This window comes from Hyperoodon ampullatus, assembly GCF_949752795.1.
Source record: "Hyperoodon ampullatus genome assembly, chromosome: 13".
In the NCBI taxonomy this organism is placed as follows: domain Eukaryota; kingdom Metazoa; phylum Chordata; class Mammalia; order Artiodactyla; family Ziphiidae; genus Hyperoodon; species Hyperoodon ampullatus.
Genome location: NC_136926.1, coordinates 77152453 through 77167091, shown reverse-complemented (window position 1 = coordinate 77167091; position 14639 = coordinate 77152453). Strand labels below are relative to the sequence as shown.

Here is a 14639-nt window from a genome sequence, read left to right as displayed (position 1 = left end):
TGCATCTTTTTTCTAATTACATCATGAACATTTCCCCATGTCATTTTATATTCATCTTAAATTTAATTAGAAATATCTTGATGACTATCTCTGTACCTAAAATAAATACCATATCTCTGATTAATTTTTAGAATAAATTTTTACCACAGAAAACCTTGGTCTAAGTATATGAATACTTTTAAAAGCTTGATAACAGGGCCAAAAGCTTTTTTTAAAAGTTATATCGATTTACAACCCTCCATCAACACCAATTTGAGGGGGAAAAATGTTATCATTTAAATATTTTATTTAATATTTCCTTGATACACTAATAAGGCTGAATATGATCTTTTCATGTAACTATCCATATTTTATTAAATGTTAATGTGCTTCACTTACTTTCTGCTTGAGTGAGTACTTATCACTACTGACTCATAAGAACATTTTCTATTAAGAATATTAATGCTTTTATTTTTCTTATTTTTTGCCAGCGTTTCTTCTCAGTTTGTCATTTGCCTTTTAGATTTACCTTTGATAGCTTTTGGAATAGATATCTAAAACTTTTATGTAAAAAAGGATTTTTATATAAAAATATACATAACATAAATATCAAAACCACTCTATACATATTGACTTCTTTTGTGATTTCCCCCACCCCCTTTTCTGGCCTAAAAAGTCCTTTTCTGGTTTGTAAACATATCCATATGATTTCCTCTTACTTTAAAAAATTATTTCATTTTATGTATTTAACTCTTTAATTTAGCTGGAATTAATTTTGGTGTGCAATAAAAATTCAACTTTTATTTTTCTCCAAACAGCTACTTCCATTTATTAACAGATTTTTATATAATTATTTTTATCATAAAATTATGTCATATTTGTAAAAACTCAAAAAGTTACCCATTATAAAGATGAAATATGTTTTGCTAATCCATGTATTCTTAGTTCTGGAAGTCCCTTAGAGAGTGTGTAGGCCATCCTCCCTAAGAGATGAGAAAACTAAGGTCTGGACACACTGAGGGATTTGGGCCAAGGCTTCACATACTGATAAGACAGTGGAGAGAGCCTAGGTCCCCATGGCTTCCCGAGGACACTGTACTTAGACAATATTCTTCAACTAAATCAATTTTCTCATTAAGTACTTAAAATATCAACGAACAGGCACTAATTAAGCCAATTCCAACCAGGAATCACCTTAGGTGATTTTCAAATTTTGATATGTACTAAAGCCTATAGGATAATAATGGACCACCAATATTACTCTTCTTTTCAAAATTCTCCTTTTCAGTTTTTTCTAAGATATTAGAAGATGACTTTCAGCAACAGATATTACAACAGGGTTTAAGCACAGATGGCATACACAATGTCTAATGTGTGTCGATGTCTAGGACTGTTACTTTAAGATACACTGCAAAAAATTCTGAAAATACAGAAAAATTTAAAGAAGAAAGACCATCCATAATTATATTATCCAGAGAACAGCATCATTTTAACATTTTGTTTTATATCCTTTTAGGAATTTTCTAGTTGTGCATGTGCACACACACATGCACACATACCCAAATGCACACAAATTTTTGTTACAAAAAGTGGGATTACACTATACAAATTTCTTTGTAAACTTTCTTTTCACCTAACGTCATATGCGGAGATCTTTCAAGTTAGTAATATAACTCCACATCATTGTTTTTAGTAGTTGTATAATATTCATTATAATATTCATTATGTGAAGCATAATTTAATTTTATTGATATTTAGAGTTCTGTGATGAACATTGTTATAAAGACATCTTTTCTAACAAGGTTAACTTTAATGTTTTACATAGTGAACTCCATCCAACCTGTTATTCTCCATCAACAGAAAACATGAGACAGTACCAAGGAACTCTCTTCCCAAAACAGGAAGACAACTTAGCAGGATCTAACTACCCCACTCTCCCAGTTTTGTTTAAATAACCTGAATTTTAGTTCCAAGTTGTTCATTTACCCCACATTATGAATCTCTTGCAAAATCCCTTTGTAACATTTGCATTAAGCATCACACCATATTATTCGTAACTGAGATGTACATTTACTTCTTGGTTGTTCACTGCCCTCTCCTGTGTCTTTAAATCCCCTTTTCCTCTTTGTTTTCATTATTCTCATCTCTTTTTGCCTGGACACTTTCTCAAAAACTTTCTGAAAGGACACGAGTATCCAATTACTTGAAAATTTTTTTGGCCATTCGTCCATTTTGGTGAACTACAGACTCACAAACCACTTCACTTCAAATGTGTATAGATAGACCTAATAAGTCAACAGATGCTTCATATTCCATTTAATGTTTTGACTAAGTGATAAATGTCATTTTCAGTGAATAGCGATGGGGCTGCAGCGCTTCACAAAATACTTACTTCAGCAGCTCCAGGGTTTTGTGATCGAGGGCAAGTCGGGGGTTTCCAGTCAGGTCTAGTTCTTGCAGTTTTGGAGGCAGGTTTTCTGGTAGAGTGACTTCGCTTAGCTCATTACAGCTCAGGTCCACGCACTGAAGGAACAAGTGGAAACACAAGGAGATGGCCTGGAGAAGTTGTTCAGGCAGTTCTATGCTCCTACTCGTTGCAGGAAAATCAGTGTGACCGTTCATTGTACTATGATGGCCAAATGCAGAAACTACGTTTGTCTGCTATTCTGCCATAAACATTTGAAACAGCCTTTGCTAAATGTAATTAAAATTTTACTTTCTTTGAATAACACAAATTCCATGTCCTTTATACTCCCCAGCTTCATCCTTTTAAGCTCATCTCACATTTAAAAATTAAGCATTAACTGAAAAAGCCTAAAGATCGTGTCTCACTCACACTGTTCACAGTATCTCCGCACTGCTGTGGCCATGAGGGTTACAGTTACAACATCAAGATGGAACTTTAAAGGGCTTGTCTTCGGTTTTTAAAACAAACCAAAAGACACGCAAAATGAGGAAAAGCCAGGGAACGAATATTCAAAATGGGAAGATAATTCAAAAGAAGCTAAATAAGAAAGTGGCGAAAGACTAGCAGGTGGGCCTGCCTACTATATGCACAGGGAAAAAGGCAGGAGTCAAATATAGATCCTGCACTCCAGGCACCCAATACCTGGACTCTCCAACAGCCCTGCCTAATCTCACCTGGAAAACTGCCACAAAAAGGGTCAGCATACCGATTAGAACAAAAATTACGTGTTATCTGTGAATGGGAATAACACCACCTTTCTCGCAAAATGTAAGGCTTAAATGAGCTAAGTCCCCAAAGGAGGTGCTGCATTTCTGTTATGCGAGTGGGCACCAGGGTAGAAGAAGGATCACATGCACAAGAGAGAACAGTTGGCAGTTCTCCTGGTAAGAGAATGTGTAACCAACAATTCGGCAGAATGGGGAGAAAGCATTCAATTATCTGGCTTGAGCTGGTACCTTATTATAATTTTTTTAAATGCCTAAAGAGCATATTAAAAATCTTAAGGTGGACTGAAAGGCAAATTGTATCCGAGAATTTCAGTCTTAAAAGTGGACAAATTCATCTTTATCTGGAAAATTTTTTAAAGAACTTAAATCTATTATGGATTGGGGAGGGGTAGGGACTGGGTAAAATGAAAACCTCTATTTTTGGAGAAATATATTCTCAGTTGAATTCAAACAATACAATGTTTCCACACAAATTGTTTCATACCCTGGCTCTGAAACAGTAGCAATGATATACTATAATTTTTTTTATTATGAGAGCATTATAACCACATTATAAAAAGTTGGACAGAGATTAGAAAACTTACCGTTAAATTTAACACCTGAACACAACCAGTGTTAGAATTCTACTTTTGTTTCTTTTAGCCTTATTATTAATATAAAAAACTTTTAGGGCTTCCCTGGTGGCGCAGTGGTTGAGAGTCCGCCTGCTGATGCAGGGGACATGGGTTCGTACCCCGGTCTGGGAAGATCCCACATGCCGCGGAGCGGCTGGGCCCGTGAGCCATGGCCGCGGAGCCTGTGCTCCGCAACGGGAGAGGTCACAGCAGTGAGAGGCCCGTGTACCGAAAAAAAAAAAACAAAACAAACAAACAAACAAGAACTTTTAAAACCCGTAAGTGTAGGTACAATTTCATTACATTTCACTTATTCCATATCTTCACTCCCAACACCTTTTATAGTCTTAATACTTTCAACAGAAGTACGAGAATTCACTTAACCTAAATGTTAATAACAGGGACATGGTCATCTCCTTTTTTTGTTTTTCCAAATATAAATAATGGTTGCATGAATAGCCAACTGGACTTTAATGAAACACTGATAATACTGGTTCATAATGGGCTATTCCGGCAGTATGGTCAGTATACATCAGTACAGATAAAACAACACATGGTGTCAATACAATCTCCTGGTGGTGATGAAACATGAGCTTAAGGACTGACAGGTGTGGGCAACACAGAACGTAAGTGGTTGACAAACGAATTCAGAGGTCAGAGCGTGCATTATGGGGAAAGAGTAAAGACATTTTAGAACATTACTGAATTTTTTGAAATTGGTGAGCAATGTTTTTTAATGTTACCTCTAAAGATTTAAACTTTCACAGTTCTGCAGACGTAAAATTGCTCATTCTTTAAATTACCAGATTATAAAATGAGTTCAATAGGGTATTCATTTATAAAGATAACGTTGGTGATGGTAACGCAGATCTTATGAGATGGTGCCTACGCACCACCCCCGCCCAGGCCCGTTTCGTCACCAAGTCTTTAATTCACGGCAGTCCGTTCCCATAGTCCTGTTCCGACCCACATCACGTTTCCCCTGGAGGATTACGATGGCGTCCGAACTCTGCTTTCAGTCTCACTTCCCTCTGCTGCATTCCCCACAATGCTGTCAGGGTGATTCTCTGATATGGTTCGTTCTATCACATCACACTCCAGCTTCAGCCTTTCTGTTGCTCCCTACTACCCTTCAATCTGCCACCAAAGTCCTCAGCACGTCAACTAAGGCCTTCACCCCACCTTTCGCCACCTGCTTCCTCACAATCTATATTCAGCTGCGTCAAAGTTAACTCTTGCATGTGTCATGTTCTCATTTGTCTGTGCCTTTGCACATGCTATTCTCTGTGAATGGAACTCTTCAAGCTATCCTTGCCTTCTACCTGGTAATCTGCCTTATTCTTTTAAGACTCAACGCCAATACAATGTCACTCAATTCCACTACAGCCCCTGTTTCAATTAGATGTCCCTTGTTGTAAGTATCTGCTTGTTTATTTCTTTCACTAGACCATAAGCTCCTAGAGAGAAGGGACTGCTTCTTCTCCTCCTATATCCGAAGTGCAGTGCACTGCAAAGAACAGAGGCTCGGTAGATGCCTTCACCGAAAGGAGGAACAAATAAACAATCGATTGCCTGGCACTTGGTAAACAATTATTTGTTGAATGAATAAATGAATGGATCTTATAAGAAGGTTTTTCAGTAATTAAATCTCTTAGGATGGGAACTGAGATACAGTTTAGGTTAAATTCAGTCTAGAATAAGTAGCACTGCAAAGCAATTGATACATTTTAAAATGCTATTGTTTCTGCATGAGAAGGAAACTCTTTTAAGGGCAGATAAGCAGAGAAACACCTTTATATAGTTCTGCACACTGAAGGAGGTTTATTCCTAAAAATTACAGGACACTGGTACTTGGTGCCAACCTACTGGTGTCAACGCAGATAGTGAGTGCTTTACTTACAAGTACTATTTCCTATTCTTTTAATAGTCCTCAACAAACACTTGTTGACTGAATAATTGTAATGGCAACCACTAAGAAAAGAGAAAATTTGGAAATGAGACCTGAGAAAAAAAATAGTACCCACATATTCTATGTTGTTTAATGTATGTATTTATATTTAACGCACTAAAATTTTCTTGGAAATACATTGTTAAATAGAATGTTGAATCTAAAACGTTATCACCCCCTCTTTCAGGCCCATTCTAAGACATAGCTAACAAAAATCACTCTGCTATAATACAAAACTCTGGTAAGAATACTCAAAACAGAATGAGTGAGATAACTCATAGTTGAGAAGTGAGATAACTCATAGTTGAGAAGGAACTCATGATTTAGAGGAAATGACTGCTAGTACAATTAGATATGAGTATAGGAAAATAATCAGTCTACCTTAAAGAAAAGGGAATACAATGTGATGTATATAGTTCAAGTGTAATTATCACAAAAGTTGCAATATCTTAATTATGATGATTCCTCACAAAACATTACTAAAGAAATAAGCGTATCAATGTTCACAGCAGTGTATTATTCATTATCTGCCAAATAATTGCCTGGGCTGCCCCGAATCAGCAACTTAACAGAACTAGTGAGCTCTGAAGTTCTGCAACCCCCTTGCTTCTTTCCTCTTCAGACCACAGCTAGTCCCCCACCTCAACTGTGCTGCTCAACAGCTCTGACAGCTCCAAACGGCGGGGCTCCCACTCACCTTCTGCACTCCCTAGTCCTCACAGGGTGAAAGCCGCTGATGTATAACATGTTCCCCCGTTAGGTTCACTAATTTCCATTTTGAAGTCAAAAGAAGCAAATATATCCAAGTATTCAATCAAAATAACATTTATTTAGCATCTACTAAGTGGCAGACAATAAGCCAGACATCAGGGACCTCAAGAGAGATGGCAGACACAGTCCCCACCCCGAGGAACTCCCAGGCTAAAGGGGGAAACAAACACCACTACCTACCTCCAGCTGCTATGATCAACGATGTGTACAAGTGTGCGTGGCTGTGACAGAGAAGGGGCAGCTACTGAGACCACAGAGAGGGCTTTCCAGGAGAGGATTTTTGTGAAGAATCAAAATTAAAGCTAAAGAGGCAGATGGGAACAGGAGGGCATCTAGCAAGCCCTGACAGCACGTGCACCAGGCAGGAGACAGAGTGATGCACGGTATACCAGGACACGAAGCAAGAGTGGTTGGGGTGGTTGGAGATGGTCAGGCCCGAGAGGAGAGGACGAGGCTGCAGAGGCAGGCAGGGGCCAAACGGTGAGCTACAGATTGTCTCACACTGAAGTCGTCTATAGCACCTCCCTCTCTCAGAGTTCTACAGGAACCCGAACATTTTAGCTTTAGAGTAAAATACATGTACACACATGTGTAGTATTTCTCATTATATAACTTTAAGTCAAATTCTCTTTTAACACTTAAACTACTACATATTCTTGATGTTGCAAAAGGCTAAGTCATCATCGCTGTAGGATGTTCACACATCTAAGTAAACCTATTAACTAAGAGAGCCAGTCTGAACCTTTTACTTTAAACACAGACCCTAAAGCCAAGGTTGAAGTTCGGTTTTTCTATGTAATAGTGTATTTGTCTCTAATTATTCAGGAATGTATATTGTTTGAACCTCCCCACCTTTCAGGAAGTTGCAAAAGAAGAACTTTCATTTGTACAGACTCTTCCTTTTAAATTTATATACAGTATCTGTGATTTTTCTCAATTGGATTTTAGATTTAGGAAACCTTATTGGCAACTACTTGACAAAAATGACAATCAGGGTAAAACTTTGTTTTAAAAAAATCCTCAGGGCTTCCCTGGTGGCGCAGTGGTTGAGAATCTGCCTGCCAATGCAGGGGACACAGGTTCGAGCCCTGGTCTGGGAAGATCCCACATGCCGCGTAGCAACTAGGCCCGTGAACTACAACTACTGAGCCTGCGCGTCTGGAGCCTGTGCTCCGCAACAAGAGAGGCCGCGATAGTGAGAGGCCCGCGCACCGCGAGGAAGAGTGGCCCCTGCTTGCCACAACTGGAGAAAGCCCTCGCACAGAAACGAAGACCCAACAGAGCCATAAATTAAAAAAAAAAACAAACCCTCGATCCATCAAATAGCATTCCATTCCTCCAAATAGCGAATTCCCTTAAACACCAAAATAAATTATTTATAAAATCTGACTTTAAGAAAACGCATCCTATATAAACTAAGCAATTCCTTTACCTCATAAATTTCATAACCCCATAAAGTTGGTTATGTGTGCCCTTGGGGAGACTCAGTGGTATATCACAAAGTTACAGGACACCTGGCCCATGCTTCTGGGGGCTTCAGTGTTACTCAAAGATTATGGAGAGGAAGAGTCTTTACTTTTACATTAAAACTAGAAGAAATGGTAAAAAGTAGAGCACAAAATTAGCATGTAATTTTAGATCAAACAGGAGACTTCAAAGAAATTTATAGATGATTCCAAGCTGTATTCCTGATTTGGGGGCATATGAGCTCACTTCTCTTTCTCCTTACCAATAGAAGACTTTGAAGAGCAGGACAGTGACCACTTCACAGCCAACTTCTTTGAGGACTCATGGTCACAAGTGCTCCTTTCTCCAGGAGCATCTCTAAGGGGATACTTTTAATATGCATGAGCTCACAGAGGACCAGTTCTTTATCTGTATGTACACATAACCCACTTCATAAGATGCATGCAGTATCTCATTGTAAAAGGCATGGCTTTGTGTTTAAAAGGGCTGCTGAAATAATTTTTAAAACTAGAGTTAAAAAAACAAATTAGTCTGAGTTAATAAATTATCCCAACTTTGAAGGACAGAGACTATGCGGTCCTAGCTTCCTGCTGGTGAGTTGCTAGTGAGGCAGGGAGAAAAGTGGCTTAAATGGCCATGTCCTGGTAGACACTGCTTCATTCCTTTTTCCTTAGCTCTTGTCCCAAACAGGAATGGATGCCAGATTCCCCAAATGTTAGAAGAATTCCTAAATAACCATTACCCAGATTCCAGGACCATAATGACAATTGCTCCTGCTTCCTGGTTTTTGGATACTGCAGTTCCTAGATGACCTTTTAAGTCTAGTAAGTCAACTACTCTACCAAACTGACATCTAACTGGTCCCTGATCTGTCTTTATTTCCATTATCCTACTTTCCAAAGAATTAGTGTCTTTTCTTTCATCCATTCTGACCTAGCCGTTTCCCCGTGTTCTTTGTGTTCTATGACTGAGCTGGTTCTCTCTCATCTCACTTTAGAAACAACATGGCTTGATTCCAAGGGAAATTCAACTTCCTGTAGCCATTGTTCTCAAGAGTGTGGCATATTAAAAATACTTCATACTCCATGAAGTGAAATAACAGTCCTAAAGATGAAGTCACTCAACTTATCCAAGTGGTTTATTACTGCATAGCACAAACATGAAAATAACCTTCTGAAGAGAATTTAAAACATTTTAAAAGATGCTGTTCACCCAGTAATCAGAATCAGGACACCACAGGGAAATGGAAAATTTGACAAAAGTTGCTGATACATGGTGTTTAAATTTCAAATTTCATTCATTTTATGTGTCACACATTTCTTTCATCTGCTTAAACCACACTTCAAACAAGGTAGGACTATGTCCCTAATTGGAAGTAACTCAACTAAAAGCTTTGGTGTTGTTGCAGAACTCCTACACGATCAACGTGACTGCGATGTGGTTCGGCGAAGGGCCCCTGAGGAAGAGAAGCCGAGTGCCACACCCGCGGCCGCCTCTGCTTTTCAGGTTCATCAGCTCTAGCAGCCTACATGAGGACCTCGGCCTGGGACCAGCCAAGCCAAGTCTGGCTTATGTGGTGATTGAGAGCTGATCCGTATCCAGAGGGAGGTCTGTCTATTTTAGAATCAGAACAGAACATGACCTGCTCCAGGAACACAGGACTGGTGGTGGGGTTTGGAAGACTGATTTGAAAGTGCTAAACAAAGGCGAAGACAATAATGTCAATACTAAGGAACAAAACTGCTAGGACTTGGGGTGCACGTGAGCTCATCGAAAAACTCTAAAAAAATATACTTTTTTTCCTACGAATTTATATGACCTTCCTGCCCAAGTACAGAATTTGATGCCTGATGATCACTTTAACAGATCTCACCAAATGCACCAAAATGAGAAAAGGCCAGCCCTAAATTTTATCCAAGAATAGGGGATGCATACAGTCTCTGTTTTAGGGGTACATGAATAATGGCCTGATTTTACAAGTTTAAAAAACTACATTAAAAAAAATAATAAAGTAAAATAAAAAACTACATTTTAGCATATATATTTTAGTAAGCAAACTTGTTTACCCTTTAAATGATACTTGGTATTAAAGCTTCGGTAACAAAGCAGTGAACAAGCACTTTTTTTTAATGTCTTAAAAGATGAGACTGCTCACAGAGAACTAGCTAAATATACCAGGATCTTATCCCTCATTAAATTATCTGTTAATGTTTATAATTGCAATGATCTTCATACCTTTTATGAAATACTTTACAATTATTGTACTTTATTTTCAAGAAACAATAAGAATACAATCTAGGATTATTAACTCAATGATAATATTTTAATAGCGGCTGGAGTATTTCAACTTAGGAAAAAAATGATTTCTTTTCCATTAGAAACATGCTTTAGGGCTCACTTTGCAGTGAAGACTCCCATAGGTATTTTATCATCTGTTTACAGCAAATACTTTTACCAGGAATTTTCTTTTGGATGGTTTATTTATTTATTTATTTATTTATTTTTGGCCACACTGCACGGCATGTGGAATCTTAGTTCCCCAACCAGGGATAGAACCCGCGCCCCCCTGCATTGCAAGCATGAAGTCTCAACCACTGGACCGCCAGGGAAGTCCCTTGGATGGTTTAAATCTGCATAAATACTTATATAGCAACTTAAAATATTCTCATATGAAATAACACTAAAATGTCAGTTCAGAGTTCTCAAACAATATAACTACTACTTTTTCAATATCACTGTCTGTCCAGGGCTGCAAAGTTTGTACTTTGTACATAAAGGGGACTTGATACTGCTCACCGCACCACCTCCCCCAAATAAAACCCCAGCAACAAAATATCTCTTGGTAATGGAAGAACTAGGTCAGAAACACTGGACATTTTTAACATAAGGAAAATGCTAAGCTACAATATCTGGGGTTAAAAATCAAAGAACAAAAGAAGAAAAACTGTAAAAAAAAAAGTAATACCAAAAGTAAAATTTTAAAAGGAGCTGTAAAGCAGGGTACAGGGGAAGGAATTAGATGGAAACACGAGGGCACCAATTTTAGAATCCAGGAATCCAAGCAACGGTCTAAGAGAAGATTTGCTTTCATAGAGCAACATTTGTATTTTGCAAAATTCAGTCAAAACTTGAAAAGTTTAAATGTCTATCTGTATCTGTATTTTAAACCAGATACTTAAAAAAAAAAAGAATCTACGATTAAGAGTTATATAACATTAAAAGACAGGTGCAGAAAGTAAGACCAGCAAACAGGAGGTTAATCTCCAGACCTCGGTGCACAGAGACCTGTTTAATGAGGCCCCGTGACAGACACCACACGCCCCATGGAGTAATGGGCAGTGGAGCGGCCCCTGGAAAGCTAAGCTGTCAACACTGCTCCTGGGATGGCAGCAAAGAAGCATTTGCTTAAGTGACAGATTTCCTGGATTTTGTGGATCGTCAGCCAGAACAGTTGCTCCATATAATCAACATCAGAGTTGAACTTCATCGAGGTCTTGTAACTAATTATAGTTAACATTTACAGAGTTCTTACCAGGTGCCACTTCTATTTCAAATGCTCTACATGTATTATTTCATTTCATCTTCACAGCAATACTGTAAAGGAAGCACTGTTCTTTCCCTCATTTTACATATGAGGAAACGGAGCAATTAAGCAGCTTTTAGTTGGGATCCACCTCTAGACCTGTCCTCCTCCAGAGCCCCACCTCTTACCTACTGTAAAAGGTACATAAAGTAAAAATAAAATATTTCTGCTAGTTAACAGTAAGTGTTCTAAAATGCCACGGTCATGCATGAGGTGACAGTGCGCTCACAGTAAAATATTTCATGGCTTAAGCACACACACACATGCACACACTTATCAAATGGCTTGTACACACCTCAACCAAGTAAATGTATAAAAACTCCTGTGGTGAAAAATTATTCATGCTATTCAAAGTGTCTTCAGATAGGATGACTTTTGTTCCTTTTTAGGAGATTAGAATATGCTCCTAGTCTATAACCAGAATTATTTTTTATTAAGCACAAAACTAACCATCAGAAATGTTAAAATGCAAAATGAAAGAACTTCTTACTCTTTGCTCCAAAAAAAAAAAAAAAGAATAAAAAGTTGTTAGATGGTTTTCATTCTAGTGAACTGGTTTCGTCCAATGAGACTGCCCTGAGTCAGGATCCAGGAACGGCGCAATGTCTCTGCCACCAGTTTGCTGTCTTCAGTTTACAGAAACCACTTTCTTTTCAGCACCTCAGTTTCCTCACCTACCAAATGGGAATACTATCTGTTCTGTCAGGTTTCATTAAATTGAAGTGAATGTTTGGTGATGGTAACAGTAATGAGACTACATCTATATAGGGAATTAGGACCAATCGGGTGCTGGGGTGGTGGATGCTATTTAATTAGGGGAGTTGGCGGGAGGGCTGTGCAGAGATACCGTTAACTATTTCAAACTGCTGTCAAACCTGATTCAGCCTCTGAGTCTCCTAACCACCCTGGAAATAAGTAGGACAAGTATTGTTAGACAGATGGGAAAGAGTTAGGTGGCTATGTGGCTAGTTAGGGACAGAGCCCAGAATACAATTTTCCCCACTCCCAGTCCAGCGTTTTTGGATCACTGGTTTTTTGTTTGTTTGTTTGTTTTTTCCCTCTGCCGACCCAGAGGTGTAGCCCAGTGCTGAGGAAGGATGCAGCAAGGACATCAGGGAAGTCTTCATACTGAGGAAATCCAACAAGGGTGCGAACATCCGGAACTGACGAATTAGAGAAAACAAGTCTCTCTGTGGACCTGAAGCTTGGAGTGTATGGAATCGACCCACGTACCTTGATTTCTGGGAGCTGCATAACTTCAGGAAAGACTTCGATGCAGTTGGAGTGAGCAATCGCCGTGTGCATGCGCCTGCAATTCATGATAGTTGTCGGGACGGCCTTCAGTTTATTCCCACTGATGTCAATTTCTTCAAGTTCCTCCAGCTTTGCCATTTTACTGAAAAAGAGAAAATCCAAGGGTGGGCAGGTCACAAAATAACTATAAGGAAATTTAGAAAGAAAATAATAGACAATGAGAACCAAAAGGTAATTTACTATGACTCTGAAGATTCTTTAAAGATTCACTTGCACTAGTCATTTTAACAGACAAGTTTTTCACTACTGTTTTTGAGTATCAAAGTATTTTGATACCTCCTTTCTTACTACAAAACAAAAACTCTTAACTTCAGCTCTGAGTTGGCAACAAGAAGAAAAATGGACGTCCTTTTCCCATGAAAACTCTGTGTGTGTGAATTAAGTTATCCTGACAACAACCACTTTACTATGTAGCTTAATCTGAACTCCAGTGAAAATCCTACTCAAATGGGTCAAAAGTTAGCATTAATCTAATCAATGTGCTTTAAAAGAGCTTAGTGTGAGAGTATTATTTCTTTGTATTGGCACTGAAACCTCAAGGGAATATATAGAGGAGAAAAGGGTATGGTTTATATGAAGATATGCTTTCTCCTGAAACACCACTCCCCAAATTCCTTGGACATCCTTTGTGATAACAAGGTGGTCATGAGGAGTAGGATGCTCGAAGGTCATCTGGATCATCTCTCGACCTCTGGCAATGCCCCAATTCAATCTGTACCCAAAAGAAATTTCTCTCAACTCCTGCTAAACACCTACAAAGAAAGAATCTTTCTGATCTTACCTTAATAACAAGTCCTAATATAATTTAACACTTTTGTTTAAGAATGTCTTGTATTGTTCAATCTTAACCTATAATGTAGAATTACTATTTAATTACATTAATCAATAATTACAGTAACCCAATAAAGAAAAACTCCAGAATTAGGGTTTCTTATATTTTCTGTAAATCTGGAGGGAAAAAACCCTCTGCCTCTACAAACCTATAATGCATCTATCACTCCTCTGGCCCTTTTCCCACCACTTGTGAAGGTGGAATCTAACAAGTGAAGGATTCCCAGTGAGTGCAACTCAAACTTACAATCTAAATCATTTAGTTTAGAGTTATTGGTATCTCCTCTCCTTGCTGTGGTTTCATTTGTCACAAAAAATTTAAAAATTTAGCAAGAAACACTTTATTGCTTTTCTTTCTGTTTTCTCCCAAAAATAAAGGCTATCTTATTTGCTTACTTGAAAATAAATATATGCCGAAGATACAAGAACTAAGTTTTTTATCTTATGAAATCAGATCGTTTAATATCATAAACATTCAACATAGTATTAGGATATGCTACAAACAACACTGTATGCACAGACTGTGAAGTAATCCAGCTATGATAGCCTGAATTTGTAAGATTATTATTTGAATATGTTGTCATCATATTGTGAAAAGACATGTGGAGAAACCAATGAGTAACAGGCATGGAAAAAGATTGAAAGTATAGACATCAGGTCCAAGAAAGAAAATATGTTAAAGAAGTTTCTATCCCTCAACATAGAAAGAAGGTGGTCAAAAAAAATTCTCTGTAGTTAGGGTGATTACTACTGGCATGGGTCCCTGGGGGATACCCTCAGAATTTGAGCTGATGAGCATTTCTCCTGCTGGCCTTAGTCATTCATCATCAAATGAGGACCATGAGCCCTTTCAGAGATATTATTGTTATGTGACTACTATGTCTTCTTCCAAAAATAACATCGCGTTCCATAGTAAAAGAAAAGTACATTAAAAGAA

At 38.1% G+C, this 14639-nt stretch overlaps 1 protein-coding gene across 1 annotated transcript in view; it reads right to left on the bottom strand.

The window, feature by feature from the left end:
- PHLPP1 (PH domain and leucine rich repeat protein phosphatase 1) overlaps positions 1–14639 on the bottom strand; it is a 209958-nt gene that overhangs the window by 17005 nt on the left and 178314 nt on the right. The window contains exons 12-13 of the mRNA XM_079717492.1: positions 12791–12953; positions 2372–2502 (exon numbers count right to left, since the gene is read on the bottom strand). Of these exons, the coding sequence (XP_079573618.1) occupies positions 2372–2502; positions 12791–12953 (294 nt within the window). The remainder of the gene's footprint in view (positions 1–2371; positions 2503–12790; positions 12954–14639) is intronic.